General features: G+C 42.7%; 1 protein-coding gene across 6 annotated transcripts in view; it reads left to right on the forward strand.

Annotated features, from left to right (window-relative positions):
• The window catches only part of TBC1D8 (TBC1 domain family member 8), a 112,137-nt gene that overhangs the window by 41,808 nt on the left and 44,894 nt on the right, over positions 1 to 25,435 (forward strand). For 5 of the 6 annotated variants that reach the window (XM_045445682.1, XM_045445681.1, XM_045445679.1 and 2 more), the window contains 3 exons: positions 17,708 to 17,826; positions 22,180 to 22,408; positions 25,046 to 25,286. In XM_045445682.1, coding sequence (XP_045301638.1) covers positions 17,708 to 17,826; positions 22,180 to 22,408; positions 25,046 to 25,286 — 589 coding nt within the window. Of the gene's footprint in view, positions 1 to 15,827; positions 15,865 to 17,707; positions 17,827 to 22,179; positions 22,409 to 25,045; positions 25,287 to 25,435 lie in introns of those variants that run through there. The other variant, XM_045445685.1, reaches the window with a different exon arrangement.

Consider the following 25,435-nt stretch of genomic DNA (forward strand, 5'->3'; position numbering starts at 1 on the left):
TAGTTTTGGCTCATCTCTTGATTGGCTAGATTACAGTTTTCTTACCCCAGTTATGTCTCACATTTGTAAGTATCTGTCCCTTGGCTTTGGACTTGAATGATACTTCGGCTGGGTATGATAGTCTCCAGCCATCTAGAGTATAGTGGCCATTGCTCCAGAGTCTTCCTGTATTTAAAGAGGCAATGGGAGAAATCTTACGGTGGCCTTTTTTTTCCCTCTCCTTTTTGTCCCCTTGTGGGTGATGTGCTTTTTTGCACCTGTAACTGTCTAACCCTTGAAGTTAAGTAGTTTAGTAACTTCCTTGGTTACTGCTTTGAGCACATTGTCAGGAACTTGATGTGCTCTTTTAGTATGTAGATTGAGGGGCACCTGGCTCAGTTGGTTAAGTGTCCAACTTGGTTCAGTTCGTGAGTTTGAGCCCTGTGTTAGGCTCTGTGCTGACAGCTCAGAGCCTAGAGCCTGCTTCAGATTCTGTGTCTCTGTCTCTCTTTCCCTCCCCCCCCCCCAAGCTCTTTCTCTCAAAAATAAAAATAAAGACATTAAAAAAATCTGTAGATTGAGGGGTGCCTGGGTGGCTCAGTCGGTTAAGCATCTGACTTCAGCTCAGGTCATGATCTCACGGTCTGTGAGTTCGAACCCCGCTCTGTGCTGACAGCTCAGAGTCTGTAGCCTGCTTCAGATTCTGTGTCTCCCTCTCTTTGCCTCTCCCCAACTCATGCTCTCTCTCAAAACTAAATTAAAAACTTGAAAAAAAATTTAAAAAATATGTAGATTGGTTTCTTTAATCACTTCAGGAAATTTTCTTCTTCTGTATATGTATTTTTTAAAATGTATTTTATGTTCCATTTATTGGAATCCCTGCCTCAAAGATCCTTTATGTTGGAAAGCTATTGTCTACTTTTCATTCCTGTTTTTCTTGATTTGTCTTTTCAACTTGTATCCTCTGTGCTGTTCATAATCCTTTCCAACAAGTTCATAATTCTGTTTTCAGCCCTGGATCCCACACTTTGCTTAACTTCCTCCTCCTCTTGCTGTGTTTTTATTTATTTTTTATTTTTTTAGTGTTTATTTTTGAGAGAGAGAGAGAGCGAGCATGAATGGGGGAAGAGCAGACAGAGAGGAAGACATAGAATCCAAAGCAGGCTCCAGGCTCTGAGCTGTCCACATACAGCCCGACACAGGGCTCTAACCCACAAACTGTGAGATCATGACCTCAGCTGAAGTCGGACGCTTAGCTGACTAAGCCACCCAGGTGCCCCTTGCTATGTTGTTTTGATCATGATTTTCTTAGGTGTCTGCTCGCCCTTTCATGTGTAATTTCATCATCTCATCTTCATGCTCTTGTTTTACTGAAGTCATGTTCTTAACTGTCTTGGACTATGAAGCATTTGTGAGAATTTCCCTTTCTTCTTTGAGGGTTCCGTGTTTTTTTTTTCCTAGGACACAGTCTCTGTCTTTTGAACACTTTCTGTTCATCTGTTGATGCTCTTTTGCTGTCAGATGTTGGCTTGTTTGCTGTGCTGTTCCTCTGCATCCCTGGACATGCTCATGCTTGGACATGGTTAGCTAAGACTGACATTGTTATTTGTACCAATGTTGTATGATTTTCTGACTGGTATTTAGGGGACAGAGCAGAGAGGACAGGTGTGCTGCTGGGCGGGATGTGGGATGTGAGGCCGCAGGATCCTCTGACTTTCTCCAGTTTCTTTTTGGTCTCTCTCCTCTCGCTCTGCCCCAAGCCAAAGAGTTGGTCTTGCTCTGGATTTAGAGCTCTTGATGGGAACATCTGGAGTTTGGTCTCCTCACTAGGCTGGCTTCTGGGGAGTCTGTGGAGCAGGGACCCTGCTTAGATCCTGCATCTCTGTAGCCTGGGAGGTCTACAGTAGCCATCTGGTGTTCCCGGAGCACTTTCAGACCACAGTGAGTAGATGGTGGCACAGCACTCAGCCTTATGGCTGTGGCCTAATTTACTCATCCAGTCCTTTATTAGATACTTAATTGATTCTGATGTTTCAGCATTTTCAAAACCTAAATGAACATCCATACACTTAAATATTTCAGGATGCTTCTGCATCCTCAAAGTCCATTCACATGAAATGTTGGGTGACTGCCACGTACCAGACATGTGCTTGGTGTCAGGGTTCCTTGGTGAGTGTGTGAGGGGAGTTTTCCTCCACCTGGAGTTACAGGGCCCTGGGGGATACAAAGAGCAACCTGGAAGTGGCAGGTCCAGCAAGCCTGAGAATTAGGAAGGTGAGAGGTGGCAAGGCCCTTGACGCGCACATAGTAAGGAAGTTCTGTGTCAGGGGCATGTACTTTCTAAGGCCATCTGTACATATATTTGCCAAACTGAATGCTATAAAGGTTGTAGCAGCTTACGCTTGCTTCCCCTACACCCCGTCTACCACCGGCAGTGTAGTTCCGAGCAGGTTGAATTCCTAGAACATTCTTTCTCTTGAGCCAGGATCTCAAGGATCTGCTTTTTTTAGTTTCCACTTGGCTGAGTATTTGCCTTGGACCTGACCCATGGCAGGTCTACAGATGCTTCATGTTCTTGTGCTGTATTGCCCACAGAAGGTCCCCTGTGTAAGCAGCGGTTCTTTCCAGTGCTGCTTTTCTTGGGTTAGGGAAGAGAGAACGGGGAGGGGCTTGGGCTTGTGGTATTGATTTAGATACTTAGGCCTCTTCTGGGAGTTATGTGGGCATCCTGCGCTGTGATATTGACTCAACCATATTTAATATTTTATTGTGTCTTGAGCATTGAGAAAGGATCCCTGCCCAGGGTTTTAAGTCTCAGATAAAGCACAAACAAGAACTGTAGGAAGGGCCTGGGCGGCACCAGGACGTGGGCAGGGACAGGAAGAGTGGCCTGCAAGAACGATTTATATCTTCATTTGATTTCGGCTGTTTGCACGGCAGGATGGGGAGACATAGGAGAGCTTTTGAGAATAATTTTTTTTTCTATTTGCTTTTAAGCAGAGGTAGAAGAGCTAGGTAGAGAATGCCATGGGTGAGCAATATTATTTGGCAGCAGATCTGTGGATGATTGTGGTTAAAAGAGATAAGCAATAAGTTGTTACTATTTTTTAACTGACATGCCATGAATTTCAAGGCTTTATGGACTTTACTGGCCTCGCTGGATAAAAGACACATGATGAGAGTGCGACGAGCACTTGTTTAGAAGAGGGTGAGGAGGACTATGCCCTGTCTTTCAGGTTGGAGCTCAGATGCCCCCTCCGAGAGACCCCACACACACCCCCTGCCAACCGCTCCCCCCACTCTGCTGGTGGAACCCCTCCAGCATTTACCTGTGCTGTCACTCAACTTTCTTTGTTGTCTACCTCTCTGATGAAAATAAAAGTTTTCTTAGAGTCCTGCTCACTCACTAACACCTGCTCACTCACTGACACCCTCCAGTATCCAGGGTAGATAGAGCCTGGTATTCAGCAAATAGTAGGTGTGCAAATAAGCCAAAGCAGTCAAGGAGGGACTCTGGCTTTAGGGATGAGTAAGTAGTCGGTTACTCAGAAAAGGTGATGGGTTCAGCAAGTCAGTGTCCTGTATGTGAGGAGTGAGAGAGGGGGCATGAGGTCACAAACAAGACTTCTCGGCCTTTTCTGAGAAACCACGGCAGGGAAATTCTATGGCTGGGTGAGGGCCCGGGTCAGGAGCTCTGTAATGAGCCACCAGCACCATTGACAGTAGAAAAACTTGTGAAGGAGGGATCTTGCTTTCTTTAAAAACAGAAAGAAAGAAAGAGAGAGAGAGAGAGAGAGAGAGAGAGAGAAAGAAAGAAAGAAAGAAAGAAAGAAAGAAAGAAAGAAAGAAAAGGAAAGAAAGAAGAAAGAAGGCATTTTTTTTTTTACTGTGGTAAAACATATATAACCTAAAATTTGCCATCTTCACCATTTTTAAGTGCACAGTTCAGTGGCATTAAGTACGTTCACATTGTTGTGCAACCATCTCCACTGTCCATCTCCAGAGATTTTTCATCTTCCCAAGCTGAAACTCTGTCCATTAAGCACGACCTCCCCATTCCTCTCTCCCTGCCAGCCCTCTCCCCAATACACTATACTTTCTGTCTCTGTGAGTTTGACTACTCTAGGTCCCTCATATAAGTGGAATAATACAGTATTTGTGTTTTTGTAACTGGCTTATTTCGCTTAGCATAGTGTCCTCAGGGTTCATCCATGTTGCAGCAGGTGTCAGAATTTCCTGTTTTTTTTTTTTTTTTGTTTTTTTTTTGTTTTTTTTTATGACCGAGTAACCTTCTATTGCATGTCTACTTTCCCTTTGATATTGGGTATAATGATTGGTGCATGAGTAGAAAGCAAGGACGTGGTGTGGGGAACCAGGAGAGTCAATTCCCGGAGCCAATTCCCGGACCGGGTTGGGGAAGGAGGGAAGAGTAGGGGGAGGAGATGAGAGGTCTAGGGCTCCAGCCCGGGGTGGGCCAGCTTCTGACTGAATTGACACCTAAGCATGAAGAGCTCATGGGGACCCTGGAAGAGCAAGGAGACTTTGTTGGGGTTTCTCATCTGATGTCTCAGCCTGTGCTTTATCCTGCAGTTGAAAAGTCCAGGCCATGCCTGGCTGTGAGTTAGCGATTTATCATTTCGTGTTCCTGTTAGTAGGTGACTCTCTGTGCTATTGCTGTGCAAAGTTTTCACCTTTCTAGTAAGGTCTAGGCCCATGGTTTTGAGGGAAAGGGAGAGCAGGAAAATGGGGGAAAGGTAAGTAGGTAGGCATGACGATGCCATGACACATCTTACACCAGTAGAGTACAGAGATTTTCAAGCAGACCAGGGCGAGGTGCCCACCTGGGTGGGCAGAGGCATACCTGCATCTTGAGAGGGAGTAAGTGGGTAGTTTGAAAAAACTTAGTTAATATTTCAATTTGGAAAATGAAAAAAAAAATACAAGACTTTGAAATTTCCAAGTTCCATTAAAGGAAGCTGTGGTAGTGTTGCTAACAAAATATGTGGCATAGGTTTTTAAAAATTGAGAATCACAGCAGTTAGGCTTTCCAGCTTAAAAAATACTTTCCTTTCACACACTTTCCTTATTTGTTCCTTTTAACAATGTATAGGTATGTATAATTGCTGACTTTGGAGAGGGAGGAAGCAAGGCCTAAGTTGCTTGGTAAGTTGCCAGGGCCACATCTTGCATCGAGTGCCTCACTGGGTAGCTCAGGCACAGGTCCTTCTAGAACGTTCTCTTCAAGTGTTCTTTCTGATGTTTCTTATCTCTGCCCTTGACCGTGGCTGGCGTTTTAGTTTCTTGTATTCTGCATCACTGTTTGCTTTGTCTTTGGAGAGAGAATTTTATTACAGGAGGAAATGTTCCAGGGTGGATCAGATTAGTGTCTTGGTGAACTTGGTGCCAGGGCAGCAAAGGTAGTGCCAGCCAGATCTTTTTTCAAGAACAGAACTCACTGTGCACTTCAAGGAAAAACTGGGAGGCAGCCCTGCAGGAGGAAAGTAAGAACTTTTTTCTGGGTGCACACTCTGAGGTCACTCAATGTGAGTTGTCACATTTGTTTTTAGTTGCTTGGGATTTCCTTCAGTAATACTAACTGGCGTTTTCCGTGTAGGATATACACTCGGAAATGGCTGAGACATGCCATGGCTAATGCTTCTTTTCATTTGAGGAGTTTCTGTCACCAGGCTCCTACTGGTTTAAATAATTTTGCTTATGCTCAAATAATTAAACTCACTGAAGATGTTTGTCCATGAGGGATGTTGCTTATAATTATTTTTAAAAGCAAGAAAATCCTGAGTGTAACTTTTAGACTTAGTAAATTGAAGGTCAAAAGTCCTATTTAAAAAACCCATGCTTTTAACCTGGGTAGACACTTGCAGACCACACTGTCTTGCATTCTCCGGGTAGCCATGGCCCCCTGCCTCTCTTGCAACGGGCCCTGTTTCTCCCACTTGAAATAATTCTTCCCCATGAAGTCTCTCCTTACCTAAGTCCTGATTTGTTGCTGGACATACTTCAGAATAGATATGACCTGCATTGAATCTTAGAGTTGTGAAGCTGGGAATCAGACTTCTCTCTGGCATCTCACAGATTGTCTGACATCGGCACAGAGCATGACCTGTTGGACAAAAGAAACCACCTGGAGGGGATCTTGGCAGACATCTGGTTTCATCGCTTCCATTTTAGTAGATGTGAGGAGACTGACCAAGGCCGATGGGTTTCAAAATAAGATGACTTTGGTGAATGGCTTTTTATTAAATGATTCCTTAATGATCAAAAACAAAGGCAGAGCTTGGGAGCAGAAGCCTCCAGACTCCCTGGGGTGCCCAGAGCTCTGCCTCTCCCTCAGGTCTTGCTGGCCTGGGTGTGTTGTCTGATTGGGGTCACCCTGGTCTCCATGCCATCGAAGCTGTCTGCAACCCGAGGGCTCACTTTAGGGCTTGCTGTTGCCCTGGCTTCTCGGACTTACGCTGTGAACCTGATGTATCTGAGTGGCCTGGGCGTGGGAGTGATCCTGATTGAAAAAATAAGGAAATTCAGGGAGTGTGAAGTCCTCCACCCTGTTTTCTTGCTCTGTTTTCACTTCTGATTTTACAAAATACTCTTCCTCAGGTGTGGAGGTCAGTTTATCCAAGTTGATGACTTGTTTTTGTTAAAAAGAGATTTTAAAGTGTTTCGCATTGTGAGGATTTTCAAATATACCCCAGAGGAGTGAGGACATTATAATCACATCCTACAGGCCCATGCGTGGGGATCAGAACACAGGTGCATTCGGGTCATGGTTTTCCCCACTTTGCTTTATTTCTTATTCTCTGCCTTCTCCTCACCCCTCTGATGTGTATTTTAAAGCAAATCCTAGAAATTGATATTTCACCTCTACATATTTTAGTAGAGATCTTTGAATCTATGGCCATTTTTTTTGCCCCTACAGTGGCATCGTTAAACTCGTGGAGTTAACTGGGACTCTCTGATGTCATGTGTACTCTCCATCCCAAGGCTGCATGTCTGCTTAAAGAGTCTTTCATATAGATCTGGATGGTTCTAATCCACATTCAAGAAGGACCACACACTTCATTGGGTGGTTGTGTCTCTTGTCTCCTTTAGTGGGGAAACCCTCCCCCACCCTGCTTTTTTCCCCCAAGTCATTGACTTAGTGAAGAAATTGGGTCAGTTTTTACATAGAATGTCGTGTATGCTACGCTTCTGTTTATAGGGCTCACCTCCTTGTATGTCCCCCAGACTGGGGGGTACTTGGAAACGTTCAGTTAAATTCAGGTTTAGTGTCTTTAAATTTTATTTATTATTATTATTTTATTTTATTTTTTAGAGAGAAAGTACGAGTGGGGGAGAGGGGCAGAGGGAGGGAGAGAGAGAATCTCAAGCAGGCTCCACACCCAGTTCAGAGCCGATGAGGGTCTCCATGTCACGACCTGAACTGAAATAGAGTTGGACTGATTAACCAACTGGGCCATCCAGATGCCCCCAACAGTTTTTTAAAAAAAGATACCTGATAGGTGGTTCCACATCTTTTATTCCATGTCCTCTCAGCAGGCATGTATCCCCTGCATGTCCTACTCTTAGTGATGCTTAGACCAGCTAATGAGTTCAGGTGCCCCTTTTCATTGCCTTCTTCCCCTTCAACCTTTCATCTAGTGGTTTCACCTATTGTAAACACCTACCCAATTAACTTTTTCTCTACATGTCATAAAGTGGTGATTCCTACCCCACTAATTCAATTTGTGCTTTCACAGCCCTGAGCTTCAGCTTGACTGTGTAGAAGAGCTTTAATTCCTTAACTGGGGTTACTTGGTCACCCTGAGATGTGGTACATTCAGAAAAGAGGGGAGGAGAATGCTGATGTTGGTGCTTTACTTGCCTATTAGCGTGAGGAGTGGTTGCCCTGGTGTTCTGCAGTGGCGACAGTGAATTGTTTCAGGTTTTTCCTTCTTCCCACCCTCTCCCTTTTTAGTATCGTTTTGAAGTTTAAAGTGCTCCTCACTCCCAATATTTTATCATGAAAATTTTCAAAGTACAGGAAGTTGGGAGGATTGTACAGTGCACAGTAGACGCCAGGAGTTTTTATACATCCAGTGTGCATCTGTTAATTGTAGTCCTTTGTCATGCTCAGATTGTGCTTGTCAGGCTCATCTGCCCCTTGGAGCCCTTTCCTGTGGCTTCCGGCACGTGGTCCTGCTCCCAGTCACCTTTGAGTGCTTCTTTGTTTTCTGACCAGTCAGATGTTAAAGGTTCATCTTGTGCATTTTTCTGCCTCTTGTGTGGATCCGCCATTTTTCCAGTAGCCCTTGGTTCCTTTTAGTGGAGAACGGTATACAGGGGCCACAGTCTGGTGTAGGGTCCTTCATTGTTACTGGGTTGCCACTGCTTCTAAGGCTTTTCAAATAAGCATGAGCTAAGAAGTGTGTGTTATGAAAAAGCAACATAAATCATGAGTTCATATTTTTAAAAAAAAATTTTAGGTTTATTTATTTTATAAGAGAGAAAGAGTGTGAGCAGGGAAGGGGCTGAGGGAGAAAGGGGGAGAGGGAGAATCCCAAACAGGCTCTACACTGTCATTGCAGACCCTGATGTGGGGTTCGAACCTACAAACTTGTGAGATCATGACCTGAGCCAAAATCAAGAGTTGGATGCTTAACCAGCTGAGCCACTCAGGCACCCCAATTATGAGTCCATATTAATTTTCTAATTCAACTGTAAAACTGCATAGTTATAACTTAGCTTTGATTTTATATTTTTCTCTTATACATTGAAAATCTTGATTTCTAACAATACATAATTTTCTGACTATCTCACATCTACATCCACATACATATTATTTCTAAATAATACCAATATTAACAATAAGAGTGCCGAATGAAATTTAAGGTTTTGCAGCTCTGTTTGGCCTTAGAATATATTTAATTATGGATGTATAGTCAACATTGTTTAAAATACCTATTTTCTCTGTGTAATCATTTCAATAACCTGGTAAGTCTATCCATTTACTTACATTAGGGATTACTTTTTTCCTTTATTGGTTTAACCTTAAAAAAAAAAAAAGGAAAACTCTTTTATGATTCCTTAATCAAACCTATAAAATCTGTAAACAAGATATGTGTAAAGGAGCCAGGCTTTCACTGCTGTCCCCTCCCTGCCTCCTTCCCTCTGCTATTAGGAGACCTATCTTTTTCTGACTTAGGTTTCTACTGTTTTGTTTTACAAATATATGATACCTTCTCCCACCCTGTTTTTACAAAGGTCACACATACTATGTTCTGTCCCTTGCCCTTGTTCACTTAGGGACATATCCTGGAAATCATTCCATATCAGAGAGCAGAGATTATCTTCTCCTTTGTTTTGTCTTTAATTTTGTACGAGTACCATAGTTTATTCAGCCTGTTCCCTAATGAAGGCCATTTGTGGTGTTTTCATCCCTGGCCATGGCAACGTCTCAGTGAGTAACCTGGCAAATAGTTTTGTACCTTTACTGCTGAATCATTGGGCTAGATCACCCTTTCAATCTCGCAATCCCATCTCTAGTAAATGAATATGAAGCTTTGTTTAGATATTACTAAATTCCCCTCCCTCCCTTAGATTTGTGCATTGGAAAACATTACCATCAGCAATGGATGAAAGTACCTGCTTTCCCAGATTTCGTCATTGGATCTCTTGTCAAACCTCTGGCTTTCTGTCAGCCTGCATATTTCTCATTTGCTGTCCTTTTATTATGAGGACGTTGAGTGTTTTTCATGTTTAGGGCTGCTTTCAGAAACTCCTTGTTCTTATCCTCTGCTCTTTTCTATTAGGTGGTTCTTTTCTTCCCCTTAATTTTTAGGCATTGTCTCTGTATTAGGAATATTAGTCCTTTATCTGGGAAATGAAATTACAAAAATCTTTTTCCAGTTTGTCATATCCTTTAGTGGCTTTGCATTTGATGTGTTTTACCTCCTAGAGGTTTTTTTTTGTTTTTTTTTTTTTTTTTAATTTTTTTTTTTTTCAACGTTTATTTATTTTTGGGACAGAGAGAGACAGAGCATGAACGGGGGAGGGGCAGAGAGAGAGGGAGACACAGAATCGGAAACAGGCTCCAGGCTCTGAGCCATCAGCCCAGAGCCCGATGTGGGGCTCGAACTCACGGACCGCGAGATCGTGACCTGGCTGAAGTCGGACGCTTAACCGACTGCGCCACCCAGGCGCCCCTCCTAGAGGTTTTTTTAATGTAGTGGGATTTAGAATGGCTTTCTTTTATACTTTGTGATTTTGAGGCATGGTTAGGAAGGTTTTATTATTCCCAAGTTATACATGAATTCACTAATTTTTTTCAAGTACTTGTAAATTAACTTTTTTTTTAAATTAATACTTTTAAAGCTGTTCTTCTATGTCTTCTGGCTTGCATTGTTTCTGACAAACCTATTGTCATTCTTTGTTGCTCTATAATTATTGTCTTTTTTTCTTCTTTATCACTGGCTTTCAGCAGTTGCAATAGATATGCATTTATGTGATTTTCTGGATGCTTTTTCTGCTTCGGGTTTGTTGAGATACTTGGATCTGTGTGTTTATAGTGTTCATCAAATTGGAAAAGAATTTTAGCTGTTTTTTCCAATATATACATATTTTTCTGTTCTCTGGCCTCTGTTCTCCCCCTCCCCCACCCCCCTGGGACTCCAATTAGTAGACTGCTTGCTGCTGTTCCACAGCTCACTGATGCTCTGTTATTTCTCTTGTTAATCCCTTTCCTTCTGCTTTTCATTTTAGTTTTTAATCACTATGTCCTAGTTCCCTACTCTTTTTTTTTTTCCTGTAATGTGTAGTTTACTTTTAATCCCATTCGTGTATTTCTGATTTTAGACACTGTTTTTCCATCCCTAAAAGTTTGATTTGGTTCTCTCTCTATATCTTTCATGTGGTCTCTCACCATCCTCATGCTTTCCTCTGCTTTTTGAATATTTGGAGTATATTTATAATGGCTGTTTCTGTCCTTGTCTACAGATTATTTTATCTATGTCCTTTCTGGATCCATTTCTATTGATTTTTTTTCCCTTTGGTTAATGATCAAATTTTCTTACTCCTTTGCTTCTAATTCTGAGAAGTGTTTCTTTTTTTTTTTTTTTTAATTTTTTTTTAACGTTTATTTATTTTTGAGACAGAGAGAGACAGAGCATGAACGGGGGAGGGTCAGAGAGAGAGGGAGACACAGAATCTGAAACAGGCTCCAGGCTCTGAGCAGTCAGCACAGAGCCCGACGCGGGGCTTGAACTCACAGACCGCGAGATCATGACCTGAGCCGAAGTCGGACGCTTAACCGACTGAGCCACCCAGGTGCCCCCTGAGAAGTGTTTCTAATGGCACTAATACAAGGACATTTTAATGACTGTTTCAATTGCAAATTAAAAATATTTTACTTTCAGTGTCAGGGAGGTTGGTCTTTTCACTTATTGCAAATACTTTTAGGGACTTAATATGAAGGCAGAAAAGGTCAAGGAAATTACGTAAAAGTATTTAAAACTTATTTTCTTAAGCAACATAGATGTGTATGTGTGAAAATACTGTCAGTCATGATGACGTGATGTTGATATTGGGCTTTCACAGGTTTCTGTAAAGATGCTGCTTCAGGCGTGGATTAGATGTTAGAATATCCACTTGAAGAATGTGAGGTTTCTGTAAATTAAAGGCTTTGGTTCAATCCTCTCCCCTGCTCATTTGTGATTTTTACTCAAATGCTGTTTCTGAGTTACTCTGTATACGATGTGTTAAATGAAATTGAGAAATGGTAGTGTTGCTTTTAATTAGCCCCTTTATGGTCCATATGGCTTTTAGTCCAGGCATTTGACGGTAGACATTTAGTGTTTGGACAATAGAGAAATGTACTATTTCAAAGGAACAGATCTGAGCTATGCACATGGAATGCCCATTCATTGTAAATTAGGATTTAGATGGCCACGAAAGACCCTTAATTCATTTGGGTAGTTATTAAGCAGAGAGTAACAGTTGCTTTTTAAAACTGAAGCTTGGGTCATGTTATTTATGGCTGTGTTCGTGCAGAAGCTGTAGGTATAGACAATGAGATGCTTGTTTTATTTCCTGAAAACCTCCCTGGAGGAAACCTAGGCGAATAAATACTGTGTGTGAGTTTGAAAGTGACTCAGCTCTTGGGAACTGCCCACCTAGCTCCCCAGGCTCCCATCTCCACTGTGTGTTACGATAGTGTGAGGCCTTAGGAGCCCAAAGACGTGGCCTTGAGCTTGGCTCTTCTCTGCCCTGAGTTTTCTTACCCAGAAAATAATACCACCTACCTTGTGCTATTTTTATTAAGATAAACAATGTCAAGTGTATGACATATCTACAAAATGCCTGGGAACATGCTAAGAATTCAGAAAATGTCCTGTGTCTACCACCTACGGCTGTTCTGCCTTAGAGTTGGTAATTTATAAATCATCATGGTTGTTTGATCTGTGCCTAATTGGGGCTTCTAATCCTGGATTTTAGTTTTGCATCGACATTTATAAATCTGATTTGAGTTCTTGTGTGGGTAATGTTTACGATCCTCTGAACTTTAATTTTCTTGGGAAATAGAAGTCTTATTTTGTCTTAATAAAACAGGGTATAATTTTGCCATTTGGACTTCTTTTAAAATCCACAGTATTCCTATAAAGTGTGGTTTTAAACAGCTATATTGGCCTCCTAGGGCTGCCACAGACTGGCTTAAACACCAATATTTATTGGTTCTCAGTGCTGGAGGCTGGAGGTCCATGATCCAGGAGCTGGCAGGATTGGTTGTTCCTGAAGCCCTTCCCCTTGGCTTGCAGATGGCTGCCTTCTCCCTATATCCTCACATGGTCATTCCTGGTGTCTCCTTCTCTTCTTTTTTTTCTTTTTTTTTTTTTAAAGTGGACTTTTTTTTTTTTTAAGTTTGTTTATTTACTTGGCAAGGGGAGGGGCAGAGAGAGGAGATAAAGAATCCCAAAGCAGGCTCCATGCTGACAGCGGGGCTGACAATGCTGGGCTCAAACTCACGAAACCATGAGATCATGACCTGAACCGAAATCAAGAGTTGGACGTTTAACCAACTGAGCCGCCCAGGTGCCCCCCTTCCTCTTCTTAAAAGGGCACTGAGTTCTCTCCAACCCAGGCGCCACCCTTATGACCTCATTTAACCTTAATGACCTCCTTCAAGTCCCTGTCTGCAAATATGGTCATTTTAGGGGGTTAGGGCTTCAGCATATGCATTTGTCTGGGGCAAGGGATGCACTTCAATCCAGAACAACTCTCCTCCGTCTTGGTTTTGGAAGACCTGTAGTAGAAGCAGTGGGAATATTGCTATGTTGTTCATTTGTAGACTTTTTATCATTCTGCCTCTTCAGTGGTGACATTTTCTCATGTTCTTATTTTTCTCTTTACATTTCCTGCCACTCGTATGTCTGTGATGTGGTGGCTTTCCAACTTTTTTTTTTTTTAATGTTTACTTATCCTTGAGAGGGCAGAGGAGCAGAGAGAGAGGGGGCAGAGTTCCCGAAGCGGGCTCTGCACTGACAGCAGAGAGCCTGATGCCGGGCTCAAACTCACAAACCGTGAAATCGTGACCTGAGCCGAAGTCGGATGCTTATTAGACTGAGCCACCTAGGTGCCCCTCCAACATTTTTTGAGCATGACTCACAGACAGAAAAATATTTATGTATGTGTGCTTACTTCTAACAAATACTTCACAATCAGTGGTTGCTCTTATAAAGTGACACGTATTCTCTTTTTCATTTTTTCAAAAGCTATTTTCTGTTGGGTTACTTTGTGTAATTTGGGAAGCCTGGCTACAGCATCGATTCAGAACTTTGCTGTGTGAGCTCTGTTAGTGACTTTCCTTTTTAGTCCTTTGGGGCCGAGGACATGCAGTTGGTTTGCACTGATTTATAGTATTTTGGAAGCCTATCATAAGACTTCCCTGCAGAGGAAATTATAGTTTGGAAAATTTCCCTGCCATTTGGCAACTTTTGTAGGAAATGGAAGACAGTAGGGTGGAAAAGTTTCATCATATTGATTGTCTTGGCCAGGAGAGACATACAGCTATGTCTTCTATTCAACAACAGGGCAGATTGTAATGAAATCTAACTGTGGCTCAGTGACAGATTTTTGTATTTTTATGTGCCTATTTTCTCTTTCAAGGTGTAGGCTTGGTTTTATTTTAGAATTATCTTTCCCTGTCATAAGCTTCTCCCCGTAGGTAGAAGAATCTTTTAAAGAATAGAGGCGTACATTTTTGATGACTTTGTCTCAATTCTTAATTCCATGTGCTACACTGTTGGGGCTTGATTATAGTTTTATTCATGGTGTCTGCGGTTATCAGTTGAGGACAACCTCCTTGTTTAGCTGTTAACAATTAACTGTGCTGGACCTGTGAGCTTAATGGGATAAATGAAAACCTGTTTCATGTCATCCAGGAAGGAAGATGCATTCAGGAAATTGGAAAGACTCTTAAGTACAAACACAAAATGTTTTTTTTGTTTGTTTGTTTGTTTTTTTTTTTAAGTGTCAGGCCAGAGGAAGTAATGGACCTAAAGATTATGTAAATGTTACTTTGAAATTGATGGGTTGCTTGGGTGGCTCAGTCAGTTAAGCATCCAACTTCCGCTCAGGTCATGATCTCGTGGTTTGTGGGTTCAAGCCCCGTGTCGGGCTCTGTGCTGACAGCTCAGAGCCTGGAGCCTGCTTTGGATTCTGTGTCTCCCTCTCTCTCTGCCCCTCCCCACTCGCACTTTGTCTCTCTCGCTCTCTCTCTCAAAAATAAATAAACATTAAAAAAATTAAAAAAAAAAAAAAAAGAAATTGAAATGTAGCTTGTTAGGGGAGGGCCCCGGAGTACTTCAGGGTTGTAGAGAATGAGTTCATACCCTGCTCTTGCCTTTCATTCTATATATTTGACCTCAGAGAGGTGCTTGAGCCACCATTTCCTCATTCAGTCTTCATTACACAGCAGTGACCTAGTCCCTGGAACAGAAAGGTCACAAAGGTGAGTCTTCTCCTTTCTCTTGTTCTTCCTCATTCTGCCAAGGTCGGTCTTTCTTTCTTTCTTTCTTTCTTTCTTTCTTTTTCCAAGAAAGAAGGTCTCATACTCAAAAGATTGGTGACGAATAAAGATAATTTTTCTCATTTATTCTTTGCTTTTATTAAAAATTCCCTGACCAGGGCACCTGGGTGGCTCAGTCAGTCAAACATCCAACTCTTGATTTCAGCTAAGGTCATGAGTTTGAGCCCCACATCAGGCTCTGTGCTGACAGTGCAGAGCCTGCTTGGGATTCTCTCTGACTCCCTTTCTCTCTGTCCCTCCCCTGCTTTCTCTCAAAAATAAATAAGCTTTAAAGAAAAAATATTCTGACCAGTTGGTTTTATTATAATAGATAATAAAGGACAAAGACCTAGAAAGAGTAAACCTTAAAGAGAAGGGCAGGGGCGCCTGGGTGGCGCAGTCGGTTAAGCGTCCGACTTCAGCCAGGTCACGATCTCGCGGTCCGTGAGTTCGAGCCCCACGTCAGGCTCTGGGCTGATGGCTCAGAGCCTGGAGCCTGTTTCCAATTCTGTGTCTCCCTGTCTCTCTGCCCCTCCCCTGTTCATGCTCTGTCTCTCTCTGTCCCAAAAATAAATAAACGTTGGGAAAAAAAAAAAAATTAAAAAAAAAAAAAAAAAAGAGAAGGGCAGAGGCCCAGGCATCCCCAAGGCACCTGTGCAAGTTTATTGGCTTCAGTGAAGACCCAAGGACTCTCTCGAAATGGTGTGATGTACTGTCTGCCAGCTAGGAAGACACCATTGCTGACCCACAGATTTAGGAGATGTTTTTTGTGACTAACACCTACACGGTTGCCATTGGAGGACGCTAAATGACAGATATTGAAGCCAAAGGTGGGCAAAACTGACCACTGCCTGAGGCGCCTCAGTACTGAATGTGAGGAACCACACAGACAGTGTGGGGCCAGAGTTCAGGTAGACAACATTTAGAAGCTTCACGAGAGTCATGCTGTGAAACGTGGGACCACTTGGTTTGATTTTGTTTTAAAAGGATCTTTTCCCCTTGTAAGAGGAATGGAGAGCCTGAGGGGCCAGGGGTTCCTGCCACAAGGGCCCCCTGGACGGGAGGGGGATGGAGAGTGAGAGGATCCTGACAATGCCTGCCCAGAGCTGGCTCTCCTAAACCCCACCTTAAAGAGCAAGACTGGAGGGGGGTGCTGACAGAAGGCTGGGCAGATCACTGGTTGGTGTGCCCTGGATGATGTCTCCCTCCCCCATGTTCATACATTGAAGCCTCAGCCGCCAATGTGATAGTATTTGGAGGTTGGACCTCAGGAGCTAATTAGGTTTAGAGAAGGTCCGCAGGGTGGGGCCCCCATGATGGGCTTCCTTATAGGAAGAGGAAGAGAGACCAGAGCGCTCTCTCTTTTCCTTATGAAGAATTCTCTTTGATTGCTCTGATGACTCCTTCCCAAGGAGACATCCTAACACAGATGTTCTTGATACTCACTGACCCCAAGTGCACAAGTCTGGAGTGAGTTCTCTGGCATTCTATGCCTGAGGTTTTCCTAAGATCCCTACGTGCGTCTATAACTCTACAGCGAGGAAGGCTGCAAACAGCATTCACAAAGTTTGGTGTCAACAAAATGCCTATCTGGCTTTTGTGAAGTGGCATGTGGCTGTTTTGACCACTGTGCCTCACACATCGGCAAGCTTATTCTGCACTGGTGTTTGGTAGCCCTTAACCTTTGAAGTTAGAGTATCTCCTGCTTCCCATTTGGGAAATCTGATCCTCTTAGCTGGGCGTTGTATCTGTTTCCATTCTACACACACCTGATGCACATGTGCCTTTTCTTGTCCAGGACCATGCTTGCTTCAAGTCAGGGGACTTTTTGGAGCACATGCTGTGTGCCAGGTCCTTCACTAGGAGCTGACATGGTCACCGTACCAAGGTGCTCGTTGTCTAATGGAGAGTACTAGGAGGCTCCTTGAGAGGAAATACTAAAATAACTAAGCTTTTTGGTAACAGTGTTGCCTAATGCTTCAGTAATGGAGTGTTTTTTTTTTTTTTTTAAATTGGCTTTGAAAGAAATTAACTTGCTATATAGGACTTAACTTTCTGTGTTTTTTAGCATGCATTATACAACCTCTTTTTATGAATGTTCTTAAGGGATATGGTTGTGAATGATACGAAGTATAGATGGGTAAACCTGGAGATTTCCTAGGTTGTTGCTGTATTTAATGGTGCCTGTTGCAAGTGGCGACACCCTTGGGCAACCTGCAGCACTTTCTCAAGAGGCTCTTTCCTCTGTGAACCTGGGCTGAGGTCCCTCTTGAGGGATCCCTGTTCACACAAGGTAAATAAACCATGTGAGACTGTTCAGAATTGGCCTGCTTCCTGGGGCTTGTTTCCCCCAGAATAGCTGCGTAATTATAAATGTTTCCATCCCTTGAGTGGATGTGGTAGGAAGTCCATGCATCAGTGAGGCTGGCAGGAATGTCCGCATAGCGATCCCCTGGCTCATCCATGTGGCAGTGGACAGGTGTTTGCAAATCCCAGTGCTGTGGTGAGGGAGACCGTGTCTCCGAAGGAGGGGGCCTTCCAAGTCTGCTGTGGCCCAGGATGTGAGAAACCGAAGTGTTTTAATAACAAACACAGCATTCATAATATTTGGCAAATGAGTTCATGTGCTAGGAGTTACTTTTAACCTCGGCATCTTTCTCTGTTCTAATCCAGGTGCAACATTAGAGGAAATAAACCAGCACTGGGACTGGCTGGAGCAAAATCTCCTCCATACTTTGTCGGTCTTTGATAATAAAGATGACATTGCCAGCTTTGTCAAAGGGAAGGTAAAGGTAGGTCCTTTGAGTGAAATGCTTCTCCTCATTTCCCCGTCTTTCTTACAGACTTCCATATAATGTTTTGGCCATTGCAGTGTTTTTGACCAGATTTGAAGTTTTCTCCACTGTAACTGAACATCTTAGCTTTTAATACACAAAGGAGTTAGACTTGTCACCTGTCAAACTTTGCAGACAGTTGGGCAAAATATACCTGAAATTTAAAGATCCACACATCATTCTCAGGCCTGTTTTTGTTAACCTTTACAAAAGTGAAGGTCCTCTTTTGTCTCAGGGGAAAAAAATGTTATGATTTATGTATTGGCAGAGCAAAAAATGTTATTTGACTCCTTTTTTTTTTAATTAAAAAAAATTTTTTAATGTTTATTGTTGAGAGAGAGATAGAGTGTGAGCAGGAGAGGGGTGGAGAGAGAGGGAGACACAGAATCTGAAGCAGGCTCCAGGCTCTGAGCTGTCAGCACAGAGCCTGATGTGGGGCTTGAACCCTCAAACCAAGAGATCATGACCTGAGCTGAAGTCGGATACTTAATTGACTGAGCCACCAAGATGCCCCTGTTATTTGACTCCTTAAATTAGCTGTTCCCTCCTTTTTGCAGTTGTGACAGCTTGTCACTGTATTTTGTTGGACCTGACACTTTCCTCTTCCTCAAAGTGGCTGTTTGTTTTTGAAATATGTTAATTAAATGGAATTAAAACCAATTATATTTTGAGAAGCAAGAGAGGAATATTTTGGAAGGTATCTGTTAATATCTCCTGTAAGTTATATTTTCTATAACTGTCATTGCAATAACATGATTGGTAACCAATGTTTTAAAAGCCCTATCACGTAGGGGTGCCTGAGTGGCTTAGTGGGTTAATTGTCTAACTTTGGCTTAGATCATGATCTCACGGTTCGTGAGTTTGAGCTCCACATCAGGCTCTGTGCTGACAGCTCAGAGCCTGGAGCCTGCTTCAGATTCTGTGTCTGCCTCTCTCCCTGCCCCTCCCCTCCTCCACTCACACTCTGTCTCTCTCTCAAAAATAAACATTAAAAAAACATAAATAAAAGCCCTCTCAGGCAGGGAGAGACTGTTTCTCATTCTGAGGTTATCTCTTATTAAACATTTTAACATGTTAGCCTGTAATACAGTTTTCCTCCTTGAGGGTGAAATATCCCAGACCATTGATTTTGTTTTGTTTTGTTTTCTCTTCAAAAGTTTGTCTTTTTAACACCCTGAGTGCTTCAGCTTTTAGTAAAGGGCATCAAAGTGAATTCTTGATTTTAAAGGGACAAAAACAGAAGTATTCTTTTCCTCTGGGCATCAGGAACACTTGTGGGGCCAGGTGGAAATCAAAGGTCTCCTGAATCCAGGCAGGTATCCTCTTAGTGTCACCTTTGGCCTGTGCGGTTGGCAGGTGGACCCAGGCTGTGGTGTGGACATATCTAGCCCATGGGTTACCATCTTTGCTTGGTTCAACTGAGTAGCTTGGTTCCCTGGGTCAGCTCACACTGGGGCTTAGCTACAGAAATGCCCATTTCATGGTTATTTTTTACACTGATCTCCCTTCTCCTTAGTCTAACGTAGCTTGTGGTGGTTCTTTGATTTAGGGTTTCTCCTTTTAATTTGGAGGAAGGAAATTTCATTTCTGCTACAGTGGCTTTAGGAAAGCTTCTGTAGAGGAGGAAGCAACCTTCCCTCTACTGTCCTAGGTTCTCCTCCCATGGCCTGGAGATTGAACCTACAAAAGTCAAATTAATGAGAAAACCAGTTTATCAACACGTGCAGTATGCATACACAGGGGGAAACTCAGTGATGAGTAACTCAAAAGGGTAGTTAGAATGTAGGGCTTATACAGCATCTTAACAAAGAGCCATATGTTTGTAGAGAAGTGACAGGACAAAGAAGAATTTGGCTTCCAGGGGTGGCACACTGTGGGAAGGTAAATTAAATGTGTAGGGGGAAATGAAAGGAAGAGAAGGGCTATTTTTGTGAGGTTTGTTACCCTCTCAGCACTGGTCAGAGTCTAGAGTTACCCTCCTCTTCCTGGCACAGGAGAGGGAGATACCTTCACAAATGGGAATTGATATCCTTGTTTTAGACAAATAGTGGAAGAGGGCAGAGAGCCTTTTTGGTGTCTGCTGTTTCTCAGTTGTTTTCAGAATAATTCTTATGCCAAAGAGGTGTGTTTTGGGATGGTGTAGTCTGATCCCCTGCACATCAAAGCTAAAAGGCCTTAAAAAAGCAAAAACCAAACCAAAACATAAACAGTCCGAGGGAGGCTGCTGGTCTGGATCAGGGGCTGGGGATGGAGGGGTTCTTGTGGCCTGAGATGGGGTTATACCTTTGGGGCCACCGCATGTAGTGGTGGTTCTCCATTTCCTCTGGGAAGATCCAAAGGAATTAGAAACTGAGGCTTTCCCACTCCTATCCTGAACAGTTGGCTACTCTCTGAAGCTTTAAAGAAATCCCTGTGGTTTGAGCTGTGCTGGTTACCAGACACTGCAATAATCCACAGAAGTCAGGAGTCTGTACAGCCACCATTGTGGCTGCCTCTGGAGCCAGTGGATCCATGACTCTTTGCTGTAGAGCCTTCCTAAAATCCCCTTCATACCTCACGGTCCAGAGCTTTACATATTAGATACACCTTAAAAAAAATGTTTATTTATTTTGAGAGTGGGGGCAGAGAGAATGGGAGAGTGGGACAATCCCAAGCACTCTCCACACTGTCAGCACTGAGCCTGATGTAGGGCTCGATCCCACAAACCAGGAGATCATGACCTGAGCTGAAATCAAGAATCAGATGCTCAACCAACTGAGCCACCCAGGTGCCCCTATATTACGTATGCTTCTTTTTTTTTTAACTTTTTTTTTTTTTTAAGTTTATTGATTTTGAGAGAGGGACAGAGAGAGCAAGTGAGTGGGGAAGGGACAGAGAGAGAGAATCCCAAGCAGGCTCCACACTGCCAGCATGGAGCCCAACGTGGGGCTCAAATTCCTCAACAGCAAGATCATGACCTGATCCAAAATGAAGAGTTGGATGATTGACTGAGCCACCCAGGTGCCCCATTCATATGCCTTTAAAATTATTCATACTTCTTATAACTTTTCTATTTTATAATGTCTGGTTAAATAAAATTTGGGAAAGAAGAAAAACATAATGAAGGAAATGAAAAGCACTTGAAATTTTATCAACCTTCAGATTCATTTTAAAAATAATTCTTACTTTAATAGAAACTCTCAGGTTTTCTAAATAATTTTCTAAAATCTCTTATAAAGTCTAGGGTATGGTAGCTTTGCCCCAAAAGTGGCTTTGTCTTAAGGGACCTAGCCCTTCATGAAATATAAGAACGTGGGGAATCAGAATTCTGATCTTGTCAGCGAGTTGTCACCCCTCAGGAACAGGCCACAAGCTTATGTCCTAGACACTTCTATAGCCTTACCCCAGACTTAGAAAGGATCCTTGCCGTTACTTGTTGTTGGCAAAGCTGTTGTACATTTAGATGTTTTCTTTTCTGTCTTGCCTCTTTGTGCACCTGAGTGCTTTGGAGGTGTTTACAACCTTGGCCAGCATAACTCCTTTTCTACCTTAGAAGACTGTAGAATATTTAGTGGTAGTGAAAGGTGTCAGATGTCACACAGATAGGCACCTGTTGGCTTTGTACTAGAATTTTTGAATCTAAGGAGGAAGACATTCATTAGCTTTTTTTTTAATGTTTAGTTTTGAGAGAGACAGAGACAGAGACAGAGTGTGAGCAGGGAAGGGTCAGAGAGAGAGGGAGACACAGCATCTGAAGCAGGCTCCAGGCTCTGAGCTGGCAGCACAGAGCCCGATGTGGGGCTCGAACTCACACGCTGTGAGATCATGACCTGAGCTGAAGTCAGATGTTTAACCGACTGAGCCACCCAGGCGCCCCGACATTCATTAGCCTTTTAAAAACAACTAACTTATAACTCAAACTTGGGTGGTTCGTTAAAGTTGATGCACTGAGTTCATGCTGGAGCCAATAATTTGATCATCCTGTCCCTGTAGGTAGAACAGGGAGGTATAAAATAGTAATTTGTTAGAAAACTCAGGCTTAGAAGTCAGTGATTTGTCCAAAGCCTCAGGGCTGGTAAGTGGCCAAGTGAGAGACTTGTTCTTGGGTTTTCTACCTCCCAGCTCATTCCCCTCCCCCCTCACCCCCCTGAGTGTGGCCATGTTTCTGGGTGGTGGACAGTGTGATGAACTTCTCTCCTCCACCCTGCATGTCTGTTGTTGAGCAGTGCAGACTCCTTAGGTACCTGTGCTCAGCTGTCCCTTCCTGCTTCTGCCTGTCCCTCCCCTCGTCCCTTACACTGACGAGGGGACCTGTGTCTTTCTGTGTGGCAGGCTCTGATTGCTGAGGAGACAAGTAGCAGGCTTGCTGAGCAGGAAGAAGAGCCGGAGAAGTTCCGAGAGGCCTTGGTAAAGTTCGAAGCCAGGTTCAACTTCCCGGAGGCGGAGAAGCTGGTCACCTATTACTCCTGCTGCTGCTGGAAGGGCAGGGTTCCCCGCCAAGGCTGGCTGTACCTCAGCATCAACCACCTCTGCTTCTACTCCTTCTTCCTGGGCAAGGAACGTAAGTGAGGCATTTGGAGAGATTTGGGCGTTCACAGATGAAGTTGACCCTCGGGATGCTTGTGCTGTCCTGAGACAAGATGAAGAGTTAGAGAACAAAAGATTTAAATGAGTAGTTGAGATGATAATAAGTGATACTTGATTAACTTCCAAATGACTTGTGCAGACAATTATATTGATATATACTGCTACCCTTAAGGGGCTTTGATTTTGTGAGAATTCATTTTTTCTATTGCCTTAAACATTTCTGTGTAGCTCACTTCATATAGCTCCTGAAGGTTTTTTACTTTATCTTATTCTGAAAACACGTTGTTAAAACTGATGGCCCCAGTACTTCTAAAGGAGTGGAACATGTTATTTCTTAAGATGAACGGGGGCCGGTGGGGGGGGGGGGTGGGGAGCATGTAAAAAATTCCCAGCCCTGGGGAGACTGGGTGGCTCAGTTGGTTAAGCCTCTGACTTTGGCTCCGGTCATGATCTCATGGTTTGTGAGTTCAAGCCCCACATCGGACTCTGTGCTGACAGCTCATAGCCTGGAGCTACTTTGGATTCTGTGTCTCCCTCTCTCTCTGCCCCTCACCCACTAGCACTTTGTCTCTCTCTCTCAAAAATAAATAAAAACATTTAAAAAAAATTAAAAATTCCCAGCCCTGAAGGTTATGGCTGCTCCCAGAAGAGTAAGTAGCAGGATATACAGTTGTTCCTTGGAACGGGAAGGAATTCTTCACCTGGGTCCACTTGAGATTCAGGTAGTAATTAACTTTTTGCACATTTATCCACTGACCATTGCCGTGCTAGATGATGGAATTACCAGGTAAGAAAAGAAAAGCCACAAGTGTCAATTGTATATTGAATTTTAAAAAAGTCATTCCCACTGAAACTTCTTTTGGGACCAAATACTGTTTCAAGCACCCATGCAGGTTAGAAGCTGTGTGTATATAAACTGAGTGTGTATATATATATATATGTGTGTGTGTGTTTATATACAGAATTTTTTTTTCTTCCTGCATTTAAGTTTACATTTCAAGTTTAACCGGTGGGAAGGGCTCCTCTTGAATTTTGCTGAACCAGCTTCCTGCACAGGGTCATCACTTCTCTTTCTCACTCTGGCAGCCTCAGTTCTGATGCTCCAGTACGTACACTCTGCGTACATAGCCTTTCCCCACCCTCGTGTACTCTGACCTAATCTTGATGATCCTTATTCTTGTACTTTCTAAAATACTTCTCAAAAAAATTTTTAAATTTTATTTAGAGAGAGAACATGAGAAGGGGAGAGGAACAGAGGAGAGAGAGAGAGAGAGAGAGAGAGAGAGAGAGAGACAGACAGACAGAGGGAGAAAATCTTAAGCAGGCTCCACACACAGTGCAAAGCCCAACTTGGGCCCATGACCCTGGGATCGTGACCTGAGCCAAAATCAAGATTCCAGTGCTCAACCGACAGAGCCACCCAGGCGCCCCTTGAAATGCTTCTCAAAATTAATTTCTTTCTCTTCCCCGTTCTTGTGCCTGTTTGGAAATTCCTGTTCACCCCTCAAAATCAGTTCAGATTTTATCACCTCCAGGGACTTTCCCAAAACCATGTTTGTGTTTCTGTTTGATTTTGTCAAATTAGTGGTTGCTTATTTTACATGTCTGTTTTCTCTATTTGAGCTTTTTTCTAAGTGCAGGGCTTTCACAGAGTAGATGCTTAATGAAGTGAAAGTTGATGATTATAGAGTGTCTGTGTGTGTTTGTGTAAGAGACTTATGTGAAAGCAACTAGAAGTAGCTGAAGCAGTTTCTTCTCAAGCCTGAGAAGATCTGTGGCCTTTTAAGTTATTGAAGCACTGAAAACATTATTGCAGAATAAGCAGAAAGAAATGTTAGAAATAGAAACACTTAATGATCCCCTCCTTGATTTGAAAAAGGAAACGAGTTATCTTCTGACGCTGATCGATCATGGTCACTAAGCCAAATTTTGTTAGGGTAAGTTTGGAAAAAAAAAAAGAAATGATTTCTATATTTGATAACATTTATCATTTCAAGTTGTTGCATTGTCCCTTCTCCATTTGCATTAGCAAGCTAGCCTGGCTACCCACTGTATTGGAAACATTTCCCAGAATAGAGTACTTGTTTATAAAATGTACTGTTTGTACTGTATTACTTTAAAAAGAATTCCATAAAAATTTGTACTGTGTCTCCTAAGACTCTGTCATTTGACACAGTCTAAATGTTAAGCCTGTTTCTGTATCTGAGATCATGAATAATCCTCTTTTGCACTTCTTTTTTTTCATAGCTTACGCCATGAATGCTGCCTTTGAAACCAGAAATTATGTAGATTGAGAAACTTTTGCATATTTTTCAAATATTTAAGTTTAAATATTTTTGAAGTTTTCATGTTTTCAGAACAGTGTCCCCTCTATGTGTGCAGTAGCCAGCAACTTAGAAAATTTTACTTAAATCTTTAAGAAAACCATTAAACATGAATTGGGTTCTGACACACAGCTGTCAACCAGTTTTGTGCTTCCTCTTTACTGCTCTGGTTTAAAAGGTGTTTGCATTTCAGCTTAAGGAAAGCCTTGGACTCTTGTTTGTTGATACACTTAAGTATGGCTCAAATGTTAGGTTAAAATCTGTATTTGCCTTTTTTTCCCTTCTAGTTAAACTTATAGTCCCTTGGGTTGATATCCAGAAATTAGAAAGAACGTCCAACGTCTTTCTGACGGACACCATCCGAATCACCACACAGAATAAGGAGCGTGATTTCTCCATGTTCCTGAACCTTGATGAGGTGTTCAAGATCATGGAGCAGCTGGCCGATGTGACACTCCGAAGGCTGCTGGACAATGAGGTCTTTGACCTGGACCCAGACCTGCAGGAGCCAAGCCAGATCACCAAGAGGTAAGAGCTTCTGTTTTCAGTTGTTTCTCACCTGGGGGACTGTGGCTTCATTTACATGGGCTTTGTTAGTCTTAGTTGTACTAGATTTAAGTTTCCCTTTGGCAAAATGCAGATTTTCCTGTGTTGTTAATCATGATTGTGACATAATA

Source organism: Leopardus geoffroyi, chromosome A3, assembly GCF_018350155.1.
Source record: "Leopardus geoffroyi isolate Oge1 chromosome A3, O.geoffroyi_Oge1_pat1.0, whole genome shotgun sequence".
Classification (NCBI taxonomy): Eukaryota; Metazoa; Chordata; class Mammalia; order Carnivora; family Felidae; genus Leopardus; species Leopardus geoffroyi.